We start from the raw sequence: 18,823 nt of genomic DNA on the forward strand, positions 1-18,823 counted from the left end.
TGAAGTGGCAGGGCATTTAATTCAAATAACAGTCTCCATCCTTGCTGACAAATTACGACATGGAGTGGGCGTGAGCGTGGTGAGAAGAGAAAGTCGTGATTGCCTCGATGATTTTGTCAATTTTTCTTTCAGAATTTCCAAGAATACTGAAAACAAAAATCTTTCACACAAGGACAGAAATATGGAGAAATCCACCTTCTGCATTTCCACATGTACACCCAGTTACCAAAGTGGTGTCGCCCAGCAAAGCCTGGCTCGGTGAGATCATGCCCTTCTTGCCCTGAAAGTGGTCCCGTTCAAGCAACCAGTACTTAGTTAGAATGGTTCGAAAAGGAGGAGGAGGGAAATTACGGTAATCACGCAAAGAAATGCAATATTGAATGAAATATATATGGACAGAGAGAGCGAGAGAGAGCTTTTATTCCTATTTAGTTATTAATTGGACGGATATACTTGAGACCTTCTGCTTTAAGAAACATGACATCATGTATTTTTTGGAAAATAATTATTATGAAATCTTATCACATCGTATTGTTTTTAATCGTTATCCCATTTTCTAAATAAAAATGCCTTAAATATTGTTGGAACTGACTATTCATATTAATATTATTCAGACGAAAATATCCTTTTAATTATCCTATAAGCAGCTGTATTTTCTCTCTCTCTCTCTCTCTCTCTCTCTCTCTCATTCTGTCCTCCGTCTTATATCGCCTGGATTGACTATTTAAATAATGGTAGATATTTGATATGTCATTTGGATGTGGCCAAGGATCACAAAACCGTGAATGGCTACTCTACCAACTTGTGCTAGGCCGTATCTATTTTTGCCCTAGACTGACTGGACTAAATTACCTGTATTACCAATAATATACGAGTCTGGTCACAAAGATGATACACACCAGGTTTTGTAGCCGTGGGTTGTATAAGTCATCAAAGCATCAATTTTGCAAGGATATTATTTTATCAATTAATCTATGCTAAGAACACATTGCTGGACATGCTAATTTAGTACAACAGGAATTGTATTTATGGCATAACTTAGTTGAGTTACCAGTATTTGAGTGTGATGGGCCACTTGGCTCCACTCCTCACAACTATCTAGGCTACTTTTAGAAAGTATTTCAATTTGTTATATTTCGTATATTATAGAATATTTATTATATTATTTCCGAAACTATTTGTGCAAATAAATTATGTGAAATGAAATGTAGTGAAATGTGTGCATCGGTGCATTAACATGATGGTGAGGTATAAAACATGTTGGTGTTGCAAAACCGTATACTATTAACATTTTATTTGGTGTCTCAAAATATTTGGTAATAGACTTTAGATCTGGTCAGATCGGTCACGTCTTAGCTAACCACTCCTCCTCCCCCCCCCCCCCCCCCACTCCCCCTCACCGCCATGGCTTTATATACAGCTCGTCCATGGCTGTGTGTGGCACGTTACCTCGTGTGAAAACCAGGAATCATAACGTTAACGATAGTTACAGACATTAACCAGATGGACAAAGATGAACTCAGTAACCCTTTAACGCTATGTCCCAGTCGCGATGGCGACTCAGAATCATTGATATTAACTGCTATCGGTAAAGGCATTACTATCATTACCTTATAAATATTGATAAGCGAACCCGTCAAGACTAAATTAAAGTCACCCATTGTCACCTGTCCCCCATCACCTTTAACACCCACCTTATTATAAATAACCTTCTATCCCCGCATCCTCATGTCCGGGATTTCAATGTCTTACAGTTATTATGAGATCGTTCTGATGAATGTTTTTTGGAAGGTAAAATAATACTCAGATTACAGTATTTCATACGCCATTATATTTTCCAAATGTTTACAATTATTTTACTACAAAAAATAAAAACATGGCTACGTAAAAGGTTAATGAACTGGACATATCGAAAGTGGTGGGTTTCTTGAATAGCTTGGAGGGGGAACACCAACAAGGTGTGTTGGACGTTACCGCTGAAGCCACGAATAAAGGCAGAGTGACTGGGCAAGCTGGAGCCGGAGGGCAGGGCGGGTGGGGGGCGGGAGGGGCGAGAGGAGGGTGGTTAGCTAAGACGTGACCGATCTGATATATAGATATAATATAATATAAGAAATAGAGCAAATTGAAATACTTTCTAAAAGTAGCCAACTATGAGATTCAGGGCCTCTGTAACACGGTTTTTTCGCAATAACTTTTTATCTATGCATTTCATAAATATAACGCTAATTCAGAATACATATTATATCTACACATAAATTTTGACTGTATTCTGCATTTCGTAGGTTGAATAAATTTGGTACTTATAATGTAAAAGTGACTTTTTTTGAAGACGGGCCAACTTACTCAGAGAAAAGGTTTCGAACGCACTCGTTACGTAACTTATGACAGCATTTCTTCCCTCTTTCTCGATGGATGATTGGCTATACGTAACGAAGGCTAAACCTCTGGCAACAATGACAAACAAATTCAAATACAAGCAAAGCAGTACACCTTTATGAACTCTGGAACTTCTCCACTGATAGTTGTCATAATGAACAAACCAACAAAATATGTTAATAAATACAAAAACACTTCGATTATTAGTCTAACTCCCAAAATAGGTTTCCCAAGAAATTACAGTCTACTTTATAGGTCACAATCAGATTGACAAGATGTAGGGAATAGTTGGTAATTTTCAAAAACATAGTAGACAAGCTTGATTTGATAACTGCTATATCCAATGTCAAGCAATTTTTATTTATTGGCTATCTACCTATTTACTGAAAAAAAAAATAGCCGGTACCGTATATTGGCTTTAAACCTTCACCAATAATTATCGTCAGAATGATGACTTCATGAGGCTCCACCCACTTTCGCCTCTTTATAATTCAGGATAACACTGAAGGTTACCATGGGCATTGTTGGATTAGAAAATTTAACTTCTGGCTATAAAAACTAATTTCTCGAGCAGTTGTAAGAAGTGCTCAATGATCCTCAAGGATCCCAGCAGTTGGCCTAAATGTTTAATTCATGTATATTACTGCTATTATGTTGCGACACTATTGCTACAGTAGTAATACTACGCTAGCACTGATACCCCACCCACATCTATGTATCGTTCCGCCATTCATAAAGTCTTTGGGTTTCAGAGCCGATGAAGTTTCTGTGTGGTGGATGGGCGGGGCAACATTTCGTCAAAAGGTGTTTACCTTTCTTACGTAATGAATGTTTTTCGACTCTTGGCTCGTAATCATTGGCCATGGCGTCGGCTAGATCATTTTTACTCTATAAAAATTAAAACTATCGGGTTCAGGTTATTGATAATGCTGACAAAATTTGTGTGTTGTTGTAAAATATACATATGTCAACTTTCAGCTACATCCGATGCTTTGACAAGGAGCAAAGTCCAAAAAACCGTGTTACAGAGACCCTGAATCTCATAGTAGATGGTTGTGAGGGGTGGAGCTAAGTGGCCCATCACACTCAAATACTGGTAACTCAACTAAGTTATGCCATAAATACAATTCCTGTTGTACTAGATTAGCATATCCAGCAATGTGTTCTTAGCATAGATTAATTAATAAAATAATATCCTTAAAAAATTAATGCTTTTATGACTTTTACAACCCACGGCTACAAAATCTGGTGTGTAACTTCTTTGTGACCATGCAGATTCGTATATTATTGGTAATACAGGTAATTATAGTCTAGTCAAACGGGCAAAAATAGATACAGCCTAGCACAAGTTGGTAGAGTAGCCATTTACGGTTTTGTGATCCTTGGCCACATCCAAATGACATATCAAACATTTACCATTATTTAAATAGTCAATCCAGGGGATATAAGACGGAGGACAGAATGAGAGAGAGAGAGAGAGAGAGAGAGAGAGAGAGAGAGAGAGAGAGAGAGAGAGAGAGAAAATATAGCTGCTTATAGGATAATTAAAAAGGATATTTTCATCTGAATGATATTAATATGAATAGTCAGTTCCAACTATATTTAAGGCATTTTTATTTAGAAAATGGGATAACGATTAAAAACAATACGATGTGATAAGATTTCATGATAACTATTTTCCAAAAAAATATATGATAACATGTTTCTTAAAGCAGAAGGTCTCAAGTATATCCGTCAGATTAATAACTAAACAGGAATAAAAGCTCTCTCTCTCTCTCTCTCTCTGTCCATATACATTTCATTCAATATTGCATTTTTTTTTTTTGCGTGCTGATTACCGTAATTTCCCTCCTCTCCTCTTCCTTGAACCATTCTAACTAGTACTGGTTGTTTGAACATGGGCCACTTTCAGGGCTAGGAGGGCATCATCTCACCGACCCGGGCCTGGCGGGGCGACACCACTTTGGTAACTGGGTGTACATTAAACCAGTTCAGTGATTATTCGACATTTCTGCTTTTTTGTGATACGTCCTAACTATTCGTTGTATCATTTTTCCCAAACAATTTTTTCATGAAAACGGGCAATGTATGTTGCCAATTTATCCCTGTCGCTAGCCCAGTTTTTATTCTGTGAGTTACGCTTCGTCAGTCATGAAAATGAACGAACATGACACGCAGTTAAACGGAAAAGTTTTATTTGTTAAATGGACTTTGTAGTCATTATCATTAATCATATGACTTTGACGAAAACAGAAAGTTATTTCATCCGTCCCGTCCATAACAACAACATTAGGGATATAATGAAAAATTGTTACCTTAATGAGGCGGACAAAACTAGGTTGAAGATTGGTAGAATTAAGATGATAACAACAAGGGAGTGGTCAGTTTTAACATGAACACTAAAAGAGAAAGTAAAGGTAAAAGATACGTTCGCTGCTTCGTTTATTAATGATGCTGTTGACTGTAAACGAACTGGAATATATTGTGCAATATTAACATTAATTTTACTGTAGCACCTTAAGCAACAAGATATGTAAAAACCTCTCTCGATCGATCCATCCCTCCATCCATCCATCCATCCATCATCTGAATACCTTTTAAAATGCTCCAACTTCCGTCATCTCTTTCTCATTTTTAATAAAATCAGTTTTAACATTTTAATTCCAATCCCTGTAAAATACACAACCCTTTCTAAACCCCAGTCACCATGCCCACCCACCCCCCCTTTCTCTCTCTCTCTCTCTCTCTCTCATTCTGGGTCCATCATCTGAATGCCCTGTATCATGCACAACCCTCTCTAAACCCCAGGCTCCATGCCCCCCACCCTTCTCTCTCTCTCTCTCTCTCTCTCTCTCTCTCTCTCTCTCTCTCTCTCTCTCTCTCTCATTCTGAATCTATCGTCTTAATACCCTGTAACATGCATCATTTCCCACCCCCACCCCCACCCCCACCCCCACCCCCACCCCCATGCATCTCTTTCACACTTTTAACCAAATCAGTTTAACATTTGAATACCATTCCCTATAACAAGTGCAACCATCGACAATCCAGACCCCTACCCTCTCTCTCTCTCTCTCTCTCTCTCTCTCTCTCCTCTCTCTCGATCAAATCATTTGACTACGAGTTCCTGAAGCAAGCACCGGTCATGCACAGCGGAGGAGGCGACTTGATTCCTTTCACCTTGGACAGATTTGGAGAGGAAGTGATTCGTCGCGACTGAGTTTGTTTGTTGTTGGGCTGTTGCCCACCCGGCTTTGGATTCAGAAAACGGGTAGCCCTTTTTTTTACGTTTTTGTGGCCTTTTGTGGAATATATCTACACGAGGATGTGCCATGAACATTCATTCTGGTGCACAGGGACTTCCTGGATTGTGTGGTCGACTCATTTTGCGGAGACTACACCTGCACCTGCAGACAGTTCCTAATCAGGCTGAATAAAGAAACCTCCTAATTCTTGGCTCATTCCTTTGACGAGAGAGAGAGAGAGAGAGAATAATTTAAAATTTGAGAACTTTTTAGAAAAACATAACTATAAAGAATAAGAGAGAGAGAGAGAGAGATAGAGAGAGAGAGAGTGAGAGAGAGAGAGATAGAGAATAATTTAAAAATTGAGAATTTTTAGAAATCATAATTTAAAGAATAAGAATGGATGATTAGTAGGAGAGAGATAGAGAGAGAGAGAAGAGAGAGAGAGAGGAGAGAGAATAATTTTAAAAATTGGGGGGAGAAATTTTTATAAAATCTTTAAAACTTATAAAAGATGATAGATAGTAGAGAGAGAGAGAGAGAGAGAGAGAGAGAGAGAGAGAGAATAATTTAAAAATTGAGAATCTTCTAGAAAATCATAACTATAAAGAATGAGAGAGAGAGAGAGAGAGAGAGAGAGAGAGAGAGAGAGAGAGAGAGAGAATAATTTAAAATGAAGAATTTTTTTTAGAAAATTATAACAACTATAAAAGAATAAGAATAATTTTAAGAGAGAGAGAGAGATTCATGCCATTCACTGTTGCCAGGCTGATAACTGAGGTGTAGCGCCCCCTTGACTGCGGGCTTTCAGAAAAGAAAATACAGAACTTTCCTCAATTTGAGTTTTTGGAACTCCTGCTCTGCAAGCTTCTATAGAAATGCCTGCCTCTCTTTTATTTAATTAGCCTGCACTAGACATACTTAAATATGTTTTAGAAGATTAACAAAAGTATATTTAGCAAGAAGCATTCTCATTTTGTCATTTGTCAACCATAGAATTTGTTTTTCATTTTTGTTACTTCTCATTTAGCATTATGATTTCGACTACCATTATTTTCATGCTTGTTTCCTTTTGCAATGAATTCGATGCTGGTGAAAATAGGCACGAGCAAGATCTGCTTCCTCCTCCACCAAAGACCGAATTGACTGGGACGTCTGTTTGTGTAGCCAGAATAAATTTAGTATCATGTTTGGGCGTAGCGTAGTCTTTCTGCGGTGGAAGAAGTCCCTCGTCCTCTGCGATCCTTTCAAGTCGCTGCCTCTAACGGCCACATTATCCAAGTCCTCCCCCTTCGGGACCTGTGAGACAGGTAAGGGAGTTCGTCACAGATGTTCCTGTTGACCTTATTCAACTCTCTCTCTCTCTCTCTCTCTCTCTATCGACCGGGATTACTAGGGTGTTTGGTACTTATTTAGGATGAGCTCTCGCATGTTTGTACATAATTTGTCGAGAATATATATATATATATATATATATATATATATATATATATATATATATATATATATATATATATTATTTATATATAGATTATATATATTTATCATTGCATTACGTGGAAATTTAATTTAAGTCACTTTTCGCATGAGTAATGAGAGTAGCAATACTTTTGTTAAATGTGTAAAATCCGACTTATTTTGGAAGCCGGATAGCGAACGGAATTCATAAACAGTATTCTAGTGTTGGTTTAATATTAAAGGCGCCTCCTTATTTCTAAGGAAGAGTAACTGAAGTTAATGAATGTCCCTTAAAGTTAATATGTAAATAAAGACTAAATGAAATTGTTTTCCTCTCTTTCTAAAACGTCGTCATTAATGCAAGAGAATGAAATTTAGTGCCTTTGGGTTTACTATACTCGTAAGATGTTTATTCGCCTTCGGTATTCTTGCTCGCTTGTTTAAAGCCGGTAGTTACAGTGTTTGACTCAGAAGCATAACATTCGTGAATAGTGAAGGATCATTAAAAAAAAAACCTTTTATCAACCTTTCCTCCTCGGTTTCATTCGGGTGCACGAATGATGAAATAGTTTAAACGTGAAGAATTACTTGTAGAAATTAGTGTTTTTCTTTGAAGCGTTTTACAACTTTAAAAGTGTCTCGATCTTTTGAGCTTTCGACTGACGTTTAGGCTCCACGATGTTAATAATATTATCCAACTCCGTGGACATTATCATTGACGTTGAGATTTCGCTGATATTCTCAGTTCACCCCAAAGTTGGTTAACGTCGGCGTAAGCCATTTTTCACCCATACCTTACACCTTACATCTTGTTCGGGTTGCCCCAGGTCCCTCAGTGTGAGGCACCTCTAATGTCTACCAGAGAGTTGCTAGTACATCTTCCGGTATATTTTGCATCTTCCAATCTTGGATGGTCTGGGATGCAGTTTAGATATTTGTCGAGCTTATTCTTAAACACATCTACGCTCACTCCTGATATATTCCTCAGATGAGCTGGCAACGCATTGAATAGACGCTGCATTATCGATGCTGGTGCGTAGTGGATTAATGTCCTGTGTGCTTTCCTTATTTTTCCTGGTATAGTTTTGGGCACTATTAATCTACCTCTGCTTGCTCTTTCTGATATTTTTAGTTCCATGATATTTTCTGCTATTCCTTCTATCTGTTTCCATGCCTGAATTATCATGTAGCGTTCTCTTCTCCTTTCTAGACTATATAATTTTAAGAATTGTAGTCTTTCCAGTAGTCTAGGTCCTTAACTTCTTCTATTCTAGCTGTAAAGGACCTTTGTACACTCTCTATTTGTGCAATATCCTTTTGATAGTGTGGGTACCATATCATATTGCAATATTCAAGTGGACTACGAACATATGTTTTATAAAGCATAATCATGTGTTCAGCTTTTCTTGTTTTGAAGTGCCGTAACAACATTCCCATTTTTGCTTTACATTTTGCCAACAGAGTTGCTATTTGATCATTGCATAACATGTTCCTATTCATCATCACACCAAGGTCTTTAACTGCTTCCTTATTTGTGATGGTCTCATTATTAGGTCCCTTATATGCATATAGCTTTCTTTCTCTGTCTCCATAATTTATTGATTCAAATTTATCAGAGTTAAATACCATCCTATTTACCTCTGCCCAATCATATACTTTGTTAAGGTCTCTTTGTATAGCGTTCCTAATCTTTCATCACAAGTAATTTCTCTACTTATTCTTGTGTCATCTGCGAAACTACTCACTACCGAATCTTTAACATTATTGTCTATGTCTTCAATCATAATAACAAACAGTATTGCAGCTAACACCGTACCTTGCGGCACACCGGATATTACCTTGGCTTCATCGATTTCTCGTCGTTTGCAATAACTATCTGTTTTCTGTTGTGTAAAAATTCTTTTAACCATTTTCCTACTTTATCCACGATATTGTGTTTTCTAATTTTCTTCGCTAATATATTATGGTCTACTTTATCAAAAGCTTTTGCAAAGTCTAAATAAACCACATCTGTTTCATTTCCGCTTTTCATATTTTTGAATATGTTCTCACGGTGGACTAACAGTTGGGTTTGTGTACTTTTTCCGGGTACGAAACCATGTTGTCCTTTATTAAACAAATTATTTTTTATTAATGTTTCATAATATTTTTCTTCATTACCCTTTCATACACTTTCATAATATGTGATGTTAGACTCACAGGCCTATAATTACTTGCCTCTAGTCTTGATCCACTTTTGAAAGTAGGGGTAATATATGCTAATTTGTGCTCATCATATATCTTGCCTGTATCTACACTTTGTCTTAATAATATTGCAAGTGGCTTTGCGATAGAATGAACTACTTTCTTTAACAAAATAGCAGGAATTCCATCTGGCCCTGCAGCAGCTCCATTTTTAATTTCATTCAATTAGCCTGCACAATATCGGCTTCATTAATATCTATGTCAGCTAAATATTCACTATTTTCATCCCTTACTTCTATATCATTATCTTCATTATCTATTCTAGGGGTGAATTCTCTCTTATATCGTTCTGCCAGTATGTTGCAAATTTCCTTTTTTTCATTCGTTAATCTCCCTTCAATTCTCAGAGGGCCTATTTCTATTCTTCTTTTATTCATCTTCTTCGCATATGAGTATAATAGTTTGGGGTTTGCTTGATATTTAATAGGGTTTTTTCTTCCAAGTCCCGTTTTTCATTTTCTTTTGATTGTATAATCTTTTGTTCTGCATTTTCTATCTTACTTTTTAGTTCTATAACTTTCCATGCATTTTTTTCTTTTGCAAGACCTTTTTTCCACTTTCTGATTTTCTGGAACAAGATCCTTCTGTCTCTTGGTATGCATGAATGATGTTTACTTTTCTTCTTCGGTATATATTTTTCCACTATTTTCTCCAATATTTTATATAATATCTCCGTATTTACCCTTATGTCATCACTTACGAAAATGTTATCCCAATCTTTGTTTAATTCTTCATTAATTCTTCATTAATTTCTGACCATTTTATATTTTTACTGTAGAAGTTGTATTTTCCATATCCTTCTGAGAAAATAGGCTTCCAAGATACTGATTTTACCCAGAGCTCCTAATTAGCTCATCTTCTGAGGGGAATTTTGTTGGGAAATGTGGCCAGCCAGACAGCTGAAATTTTGAAATGTTACAGAGCACAAAATACTGAGACTCTTTGACTGCAAAAGTAAAAAAAAAAACTTCAACAGAAAATGGGATGCACCTTTCCGTCAAACAAGGACGAAACGACAACATAGAACACACACACACACACACAAAAGAAAGTGCCCATGAGAAAGAGAGTTTGCAAACCACCGAGGTATCTAAAGAGCGTCAGCGTTCAATGATGCTTGAGTCATCGCGTCATTATTCAAGCGTCACTTCCGTATGCGAATAGTTATTGCCTGGGATCAACATTTCCTGCGACGCTTACCCTAACTAACACATGTGCTTCGAAGCAGCTTTCACTGTGAATGATGCCGGGGAAGCCTCGTTAATAATGCTTAGTTGAGCAGGCTTAGATTACGTTGTAAAGCAGAAATAAGTAAAGGCTTAGAATGCGATTTTAAACAATTTATGTATATAATTAACATCTATACATATGTGTGTGTGTTTGCTTTGCTTGCGTATGTGTCTGAGTGTGTGTATGTCTGGGTATTTATGCATGTTAACGAACATGAAACAGTTATTATGTGAACATATAATATATATATATATATATATATATATATATATATATATATATATATATATATATATAATATATATATATATATATTATATATATATATATATATATATATATATATATATATATATATATATATTGTAATCACATCACCGTGATTCATGTACATGCATTATGCTACAAGTGAATTAATATATTTTCATATATGTTAGCTGAAGGGGATTTTTTTTTTACAAGAATTTCGTCCTCTCGTGGAATCGAACCAGCGGACAGTGGAGAAATCAGGACATCAGTGTTGTCACCGACTCGGCCTCACTTGTTGGCCGAGTCGGTAACTTCACTGAAGTCCTGATTTCTCCTCTGTCCGCTGGTTCGAATCCACGAGAGAACGAAATTATTGTCAACTAAAAAATTCCCCATCGGTTAACATATGTGAAAATATATTAATTCCGAGATAGAGCGAATTGGATATTAGAGGACATTTGTAGTTTAATGCAATATATATATATTATATTATATATATATATATATATATATATATATATATATATATATAAAACTTTTTAACTTTTTCTGTGCTTAGACCTTTTCATCTAGATCTTTTCCAGTTTGTCATTCTCTCCTGCTCTTCTCCCCCTTCAGGCTACAGCCTCCCGACGCTGCAGGAAAGTCGGGAGATATGGCGATCCGCCGACGCCGTCTGTTTCGATGTCGATTCCACCGTCATCACCGACGAGGGGCTGGACCAGCTAGCCAAATTCTGCGGCAAAGCCGAGGAGGTCAAGAAATTGTAAGTTATCCAGAGCGCAAGAATTCTCAAGTTTCCCAATCTCCCAATCTAGAATTCCAACTTCTATTCACCTCTTTTTCAGTTTCAAAATCCGTCAGTTGCATCTGAATTAGCAAACGATCTTTACTTCCGCGTCGGTATTTCAACAAATGAAAATACAGTGCTTAAGCTGCATTAGTTTCTTTACTAGAGATCCAATCTTTTCATTTACTTCAATTTGCATATTTCAACTGTTGGTGATCCATGAACCATTTCGTCGTCATGTGTCCACTTTTTTCATTTGCACCGATTTTCATTATGAATTATCATTCAGAGTGAAGGATGCTCTGTCTTTTCATTTACCTCAATTTACTTATTTCAACTGTCGGTGATGTATGAACCTTTTTCATCGTATGTCCACTTTTTATTTACACGAATTTGCAACTATGATTTACCAGATTATAAACTTCAGCTAATTTTACGCCTACTGTTGAAAACGTGTTCAAGTTCTGTTTGGCGAAAAATTTGTCCGTTGAAGCTTTCATTTTTCAAAATGACAACACAAATTTTAGAAGGGCCAAGTGAAGAAGATCATTGGCTAATTCAGATGCCTGTGACAGGTATTTCAGCCACAAAAGAGACGTGAATATAAGTTGGAATTCTAAAGTGGGAAACTTCATTTTTAAAACTGACAGAAGACTAATTCATCCCATTCACTTATTCACATTATATTGGGAAAAAGACAATTTTTACACTTTACATATATAAATTGTACACATATATCTCTTATGTTTCACTATCAGTTTTTGAGGCTGGTATTTAGGGTTTTCTCTCTTTCTTCTTTCTCAATTTTGTCCACATTCATCTCTGATGGTTTATCCTGCCAACAGGTCTATTTTGATATGAAAACTTTATTTATTTTTCATAAACTTACTTGAACCGTAGTTGTAGCTTACCAACCTTTCCGCTCACTGATGTTTGCTTTGCATTTGCTTTTCGTTTTCGTTTCCTATTCACCTGTTTCCTCTCTCCCTCTTATACTCATATCTGTTGTCTTGTTGTTCTTAGTGCCATTTTTTTCGTATATAATATGTATTCGAAATTTCTTTTGTTTCCCGTTTTTATATATGAGTATCATTCCTTTCCATGACCTTGCGCTACTATAAAGATTGTATAACACACACTCATACATACATACATACACACACACACACACATATATATATATATATATATATATATATATATATATATATATGTGTGTGTGTAGATATATATTTATATTATATAGATATATATAAAGATAAATATATATATATATAAGATATATATTATATATATCTATATATATATATATATATATATATATATATAAGTCATATCACATTTCCGTGATTCATATACATATATCGAGCTACAATGTCCTTTAATATCTAATTCGCTCTACCTCGGAATTAATATATGAGGGTGAGAGGCGACATGAACTTTTTAGCCTCTCGCGGTGGTGTAGTAGGTAAAAGCTTCACTGACGTTCCTGGGTTTGAAAGGATCCTTAGGTTCGCGCCCTGGTCCAGGCAAATCTATTATCGAGAAAAAATTCCCCTTCGGTTAAGCATATATGAAAATATATTAATTCCGAGGTAGAGCGAATTAGATATTAAAGGACATTGTAGCTCGATATATATATTATATATATATATATATATATATATATATATAGATATATATATATATATATATATATATATATTATATATATGGATAGATGCCTGTGTAGGTACGGAATCGCGCTGTATACTCGTATACAATCCATACACGTCCAGACCACACCCCTTGAAAGAGTGTGGTTTTCAAAATTTAAAGGCAAAATTTCCTTGTCACCCTTCTGGAAATAGTTCAGCTCGTCTTATCATCCACTTCATATAAACATGTTTCTTCCACGCTACTTTAGCTTAATTTAACCATAGATAAAATGTGTTCCTTCCTTTTGTCTCCTACTAAAATGAGTAAATAAATGAACAGAATGATTAAACGGCAGAAATGGTACATAGTTACCCTCACTCACGCGCTACAATGACTCTCATGACTCTTGGTGACTCATGGCCGCTTGCACCAGACTTCTCCTCGTTTCATTGAGTGCTGCATCTCTCCCATTATTCTCAGGATCCTCCTCTTCCAATTCTCTTAGATCTCTGATCACATTACCTTTCCATTCTGCCCTCTTCCATTCTACCTCGATGTCCTGCCCATATATACCAGTTATTATCAGTTGTTTGGTTAAATTTCTCATTTCTTTGTTGTGTTTTCTCCAAGCACCTTCATTTTCATCTTCGTTGTGTCTTCCTCTCCGAACACCGTCACTTATATCGTAAACGGAACCTGTTATTCAACTCAAAATGCTTTTTTTCAAGAACCAGTAGTCTGTTCTTGACGTCTAGTCACGTCAAGTTCTCGCAACCTGTAATTATACATTTTCTTCTGCAGGACAATACAGGCTATGCAAGGAGGAATGGACTTCAGAGACGCCCTCAGCGCCAGGTTAAACCTGATAAGACCCAATCTGGAAACAGTGCAGCGTTTTATCAAAGCCAACCCACCCAAATTAACCAAAGATGTTGAGTAAGTACGAAGGTTTCATACCACCCTTAAAATAAATAAAAAATAATGCAACAGCATTGCACAAAAGACGTAATATTTCCAGTTTTCATGCAGTCAGAACTGCATAATGTATTAAAATCTTATGCAGATCTGTACAATTTTTACTGATGATCATTGCTTATATAAACAGTTTGTAGGCTTTAACTGCATAGCTCTAGTAAAGTAAAAGAATAAAAAAAAGAGTCAAAGTGGGTAAACTTCTGAGATATAGTTTTACTTCTTTTACAATTCTGCATGGTTTTCTTTATTCATTTCTTGCCATTCATTCAATAAATATTTGCTCCTGTTGAAATAACAAGATCTAAACAACTTGAAGCTTGTTAACGCCTAAGGATTTTTTCGTTCCTTGTTGGGGGTGGGGGGTGGCGTGGCGAGGGGCCTGTGTTGAAATACGTCTAAACTCAGTGTCTTGTCAACTTCATTTTTGACGTTAGTTTGTGCAATGAGTTAGCAATATATATATATATATATATATTTATATATATATTATATATATAATAATAATATATAATATAGATAGATTTATTATATATATATATCATATATATATATATATGATATATAATATAGATAGATTTAGCATATATATAGATATATATATATATATATATATTATATACATACATGCATATATATATATATATATGTATGTATGTATATTTACGCATATATGTATAGAAATGTGTTGCTGTTACCCAATTGAGTAATAGTGTCAATGATGAGATTTCTTAGAGAATCTGCTTTCGGGATTATGTGCATGTTAAGGACTCATCCAGTGAAGAAGAATCTGCCCATTCTCTCTCTCTCTCTCTCTCTCTCTCTCTCTCTCTCTCTCTCTCTCTCATAACACAGGCATTTAAAATTAAACCCTAAAATACAAAAATACAATTTATTTAACAAATCTAACATAAAACTGGTTATTTAGCAAAAAGCAGCCGTCACCAATTACGTCATCTCAAAGCCAACATGTTTAACGTTCAGTTAAGTCTCACACTCTCTCTCATGACTGTGTCTTTAACCACGAATCATCTGTCAAACAAAAAAGAACACTCTGTAATGTAACAAGTAAACATGGGGCAGGTCCCCTAACCCCGGAATTCATTTTTCAAAGAAAATGGGAATAATATACAATATTCAAAAATATAAATGAAAAGGTAGAATACACGTTAGGGTATTAAAGTCACTTCGCTTAGCTCTTCGGCGAAAACCTAAACGCCAGCAAGTGTTGTGTCCCTCTCACCAGGCAGTTCGTGCCTTTCAATAACATTTCCAAAGAGTTCACAAACCTCGATTCACTCGCCCCTCCCATCGCACAAACATTTGCAAGTACGTTTCCATTTCATTCATACAAATTCCATTTCAACCGGACTAAAATCATAAATGTTCCATGGCTCAACAACGGAAAACACCGTCACGACACTGCATCTAAACAAGTGCCCCGTCTGACCATGTTCGGGTCATCGGACGAAAGATGCTGAATCCACTTGGGATCTCATGCCAATGGAATCTTCTTAGGTTGCAACCGAACGAACAAAATCCGAATTTACACAGAACCGCTATTCGCCAAATCAATGATAAGCCACCTGGAGGAAGGATTGCTGAATGGCAAATATTCGTAAACTCACCAGCAGTCACGAACTTCTGTAATATGTGAGAGAGAGAGAGAGAGAGAGAGAGAGAGAGAGAGAGAGAGTCCCACAATAATGAACAGAGGAAAAAAAGTTGACTTTATTCGCACGGCGAATCTTCAGAGGAAAGAGAGAGAGAGAGAGAGAGAGAGAGAGAGAGAGAGAGAGAGAGAGAGAGAGAGACAGACAGACAGACAGACAGACGACAGAGAGACAGAGCACTCAGTATGTAATTCGTTTTGTTTCAGTTTTTGGGACATCCTGCTTTCTCGTTGTATGATGGAATATTTCGGTTATATTTTGACTTTCGAACCGTCCATAAAGTAGTCTGAGTATACTGACTAGTTTATTGTTATTATTATCTTTACTATTACTTTTTCTTGATATCATGAGCACCGTAATGAAGGGTAGAACTCACGACAATTTTGTTAACGACTTAATATGAAATCTAGACAGATTTCATATTAAGCCGAGCCTTATTGGTAATTAATTATAGGAGCTTCTGCTCTTTTTTTCATAATACCGAAGATTTTATTTCCTGATTTATTACTATTATTACGCGCTCCAGTTTTATACTTGCGGAATGCACACGTGATGATCTCAAAGTTCAAAGCTAAATCTGGTGTTTCTTACTACCTATCCATTGATTTACCTTTCTTGTAAATCTTGTCTGTTGCCGTACTAATTCTTCGATCGCCATTTTTATCTAAGTACATTTTTCATAATCGCAGCGTTTTTATTTCGTTGTATATTATTGCCGTTTTCTACCTGTTGTAAAGATGATGTTCATATCATGACGAGGTGCTTTCCGGGTGACTCTACTTTTGATTACAGTGGCTGATTCTTCTTCTCTTAATTACGGTGACATTCTTTTACTTTCAATTACAGTGGTTGATTCTTCTTCTTATAATCACAGTGAATGATTCTTTTACTTTTAATTACAGTGATTGATTCTTCTTTTGATTAAAGTGGTTGATTTTTCTTCTCTTGATTGCTGTGATTGATTCTTCTACTTTTAATGAGTCTGATTCATCTTATAATTACAGCGACTGATTCTTTTACTTCCAGTTACAGTGGCTGATTCCTCTTCTCTTTTTTTTTTTCAGTAAACTGGTATCAGCTTTACAAGCACGCGACACAGACGTGTACCTGGTGTCTGGAGGATTTAGGTCCCTGATCGCTCCCGTCGCCAAGATGCTAAACATCCCGCTGGAAAACATCTTCGCCAACCGATTGAAATTCTTTTATGATGGTTCGTATATTGAGGCATTTTCTTCTTTAAATACTAAAATATTTTGATGTGATTTCCTAGTTTCAGTCTGCGTAATGGCCAAGGCTAAATTTGCTTAATATCCCACTGGAAAACATCTTCTCCAACTGATTGATATTCTTTTATGATGGTGGGTATATTCACGCATTTTTTTCTTTAAATACTAAAGTATTTTGATGTGATTTCCTAGCCTCAATTTACGTAATGGCATTGCCTAAATTCAAGGTTGGACCCTGGCTAAATTTGCAACAATTTTGTGAATCATTTACGTCCCTGGTTAGGGCATTCTGCAGTGCCAGAAAATAATGATGACAACGAGTGCAGTCATCTCTTTCTTTATGGCGCAATATATCTCCATCCTGAAACCCAACAGGAGAATATGGTGGATTTGACGAAGCTCAGCTGACGAGTAGATCGGGTGGCAAGGCAGAGGTGATAGCGTGGCTCAAAAAGCGCGAAGGATATTCCAGCGTCGTCATGATTGGCGACGGAGCAACGGACATGGAAGCTTGTCCTCCAGCTGATGCCTTCATAGGTAAGTCTACTAAGTGACAGCTTCTAAATCAACTAAGTTATAGCTTCTAAATGAACTAAGTTATACCTTCTAAATAAACTAAGTTATAGCTTCTAGATGAACTACGTTATAGCTTCTAATATCTTAATCTAAGTTATCAGCGTTATGAACTAACGCAATGGTTTCTAAATCAACTAAGTTATAGCCTCTAAATGAACTAAGTTATACCTTCTAAATAAACTAAGTTATAGCTTCTAGATGAACTACGTTATAGCTTCTAAATGAACTAAGTTATAGCTTTGAATGAATTAAGCAATGGTTTCTAAATGAACTAAGGTATAGCTTCTAAATGAACTAAGTTATACCTTCTAAATAAACTAAGTTATAACTTCTAGATGAACTAGGTTATACCTTCTAAAATAACTAAGTTATAGCTTCTAAATTAACTATGCTATAGCTTTTAGATAAACTAAGTTAAACCTTCCAAACGAACAAAGTTATAGCTTCTATATGATGAACCAGGTTACAGCTTTTAAATGAACTAAGTTACAGCTTCTAAATTGTCTAGGCTATAGCTTATAAATGGACTAAGTTGTAGTTTTTAAATGAATTAAGTTATAGCTTCTGAATGAACTAAGTTATAGCTTCTAACTGTCTTCTAAATGAACTAGGTTATAGCTTCTAAATGTAGTAAGTTTTAGCCTCTAAATTAACTAAGTTATAGCTTCTAAATGGACTAAGCTATAGTTTCTAAATGTACTAAGTTATATCTTTTAAATTAACTGAGTTATAGCTTCTAAATTAACTAAATTACAGCTTCTGAATGAACTAAGCTATTTTACTAAATTACAGCTTCTGAATGAACAAAGCTAAGCTTCTAAATGAACTAGTTATAGCTTCTAAATTAACTAAGTTATAGCTCCTGAAAGAAGTAAGTTACAGCTTCTAAATGAACTAAGTTATAGCTTCTAAATGAACTAAGATAGCTTCTAAATCAGATAAGTTATAGCTTCTGAGTGAACTAAGTAATACCCTCTAAATCAATTAAGTTATAGCTTTAAATGTATCAAGTTATAGCTTCTAGATAAACTAAGTTATAGCTTCTCAATGAACTAAGCTATAGCTCATACATAGATTAAGTTATAGTATCTAAATGAACCAAGTTATAGCCTCTAAATGTTGGGAAGGGTGATAAGTATACCA

General features: G+C 35.8%; 1 protein-coding gene across 3 annotated transcripts in view; it reads left to right on the forward strand.

Annotated features, from left to right (window-relative positions):
* Positions 1-18,823, forward strand: part of LOC135215554 (phosphoserine phosphatase-like) — a 56,229-nt gene that overhangs the window by 34,787 nt on the left and 2,619 nt on the right. For 2 of the 3 annotated variants that reach the window (XM_064250393.1, XM_064250394.1), the window contains exons 2-5: positions 11,424-11,571; positions 14,035-14,169; positions 16,943-17,088; positions 17,480-17,641. In XM_064250393.1, coding sequence (XP_064106463.1) covers positions 11,424-11,571; positions 14,035-14,169; positions 16,943-17,088; positions 17,480-17,641 — 591 coding nt within the window. Of the gene's footprint in view, positions 1-6,726; positions 6,935-11,423; positions 11,572-14,034; positions 14,170-16,942; positions 17,089-17,479; positions 17,642-18,823 lie in introns of all 3 variants that reach the window. The other variant, XM_064250392.1, reaches the window with a different exon arrangement.

This window comes from Macrobrachium nipponense, chromosome 5 (genome assembly GCF_015104395.2).
Source record: "Macrobrachium nipponense isolate FS-2020 chromosome 5, ASM1510439v2, whole genome shotgun sequence".
NCBI lineage: Eukaryota > Metazoa > Arthropoda > Malacostraca > Decapoda > Palaemonidae > Macrobrachium > Macrobrachium nipponense.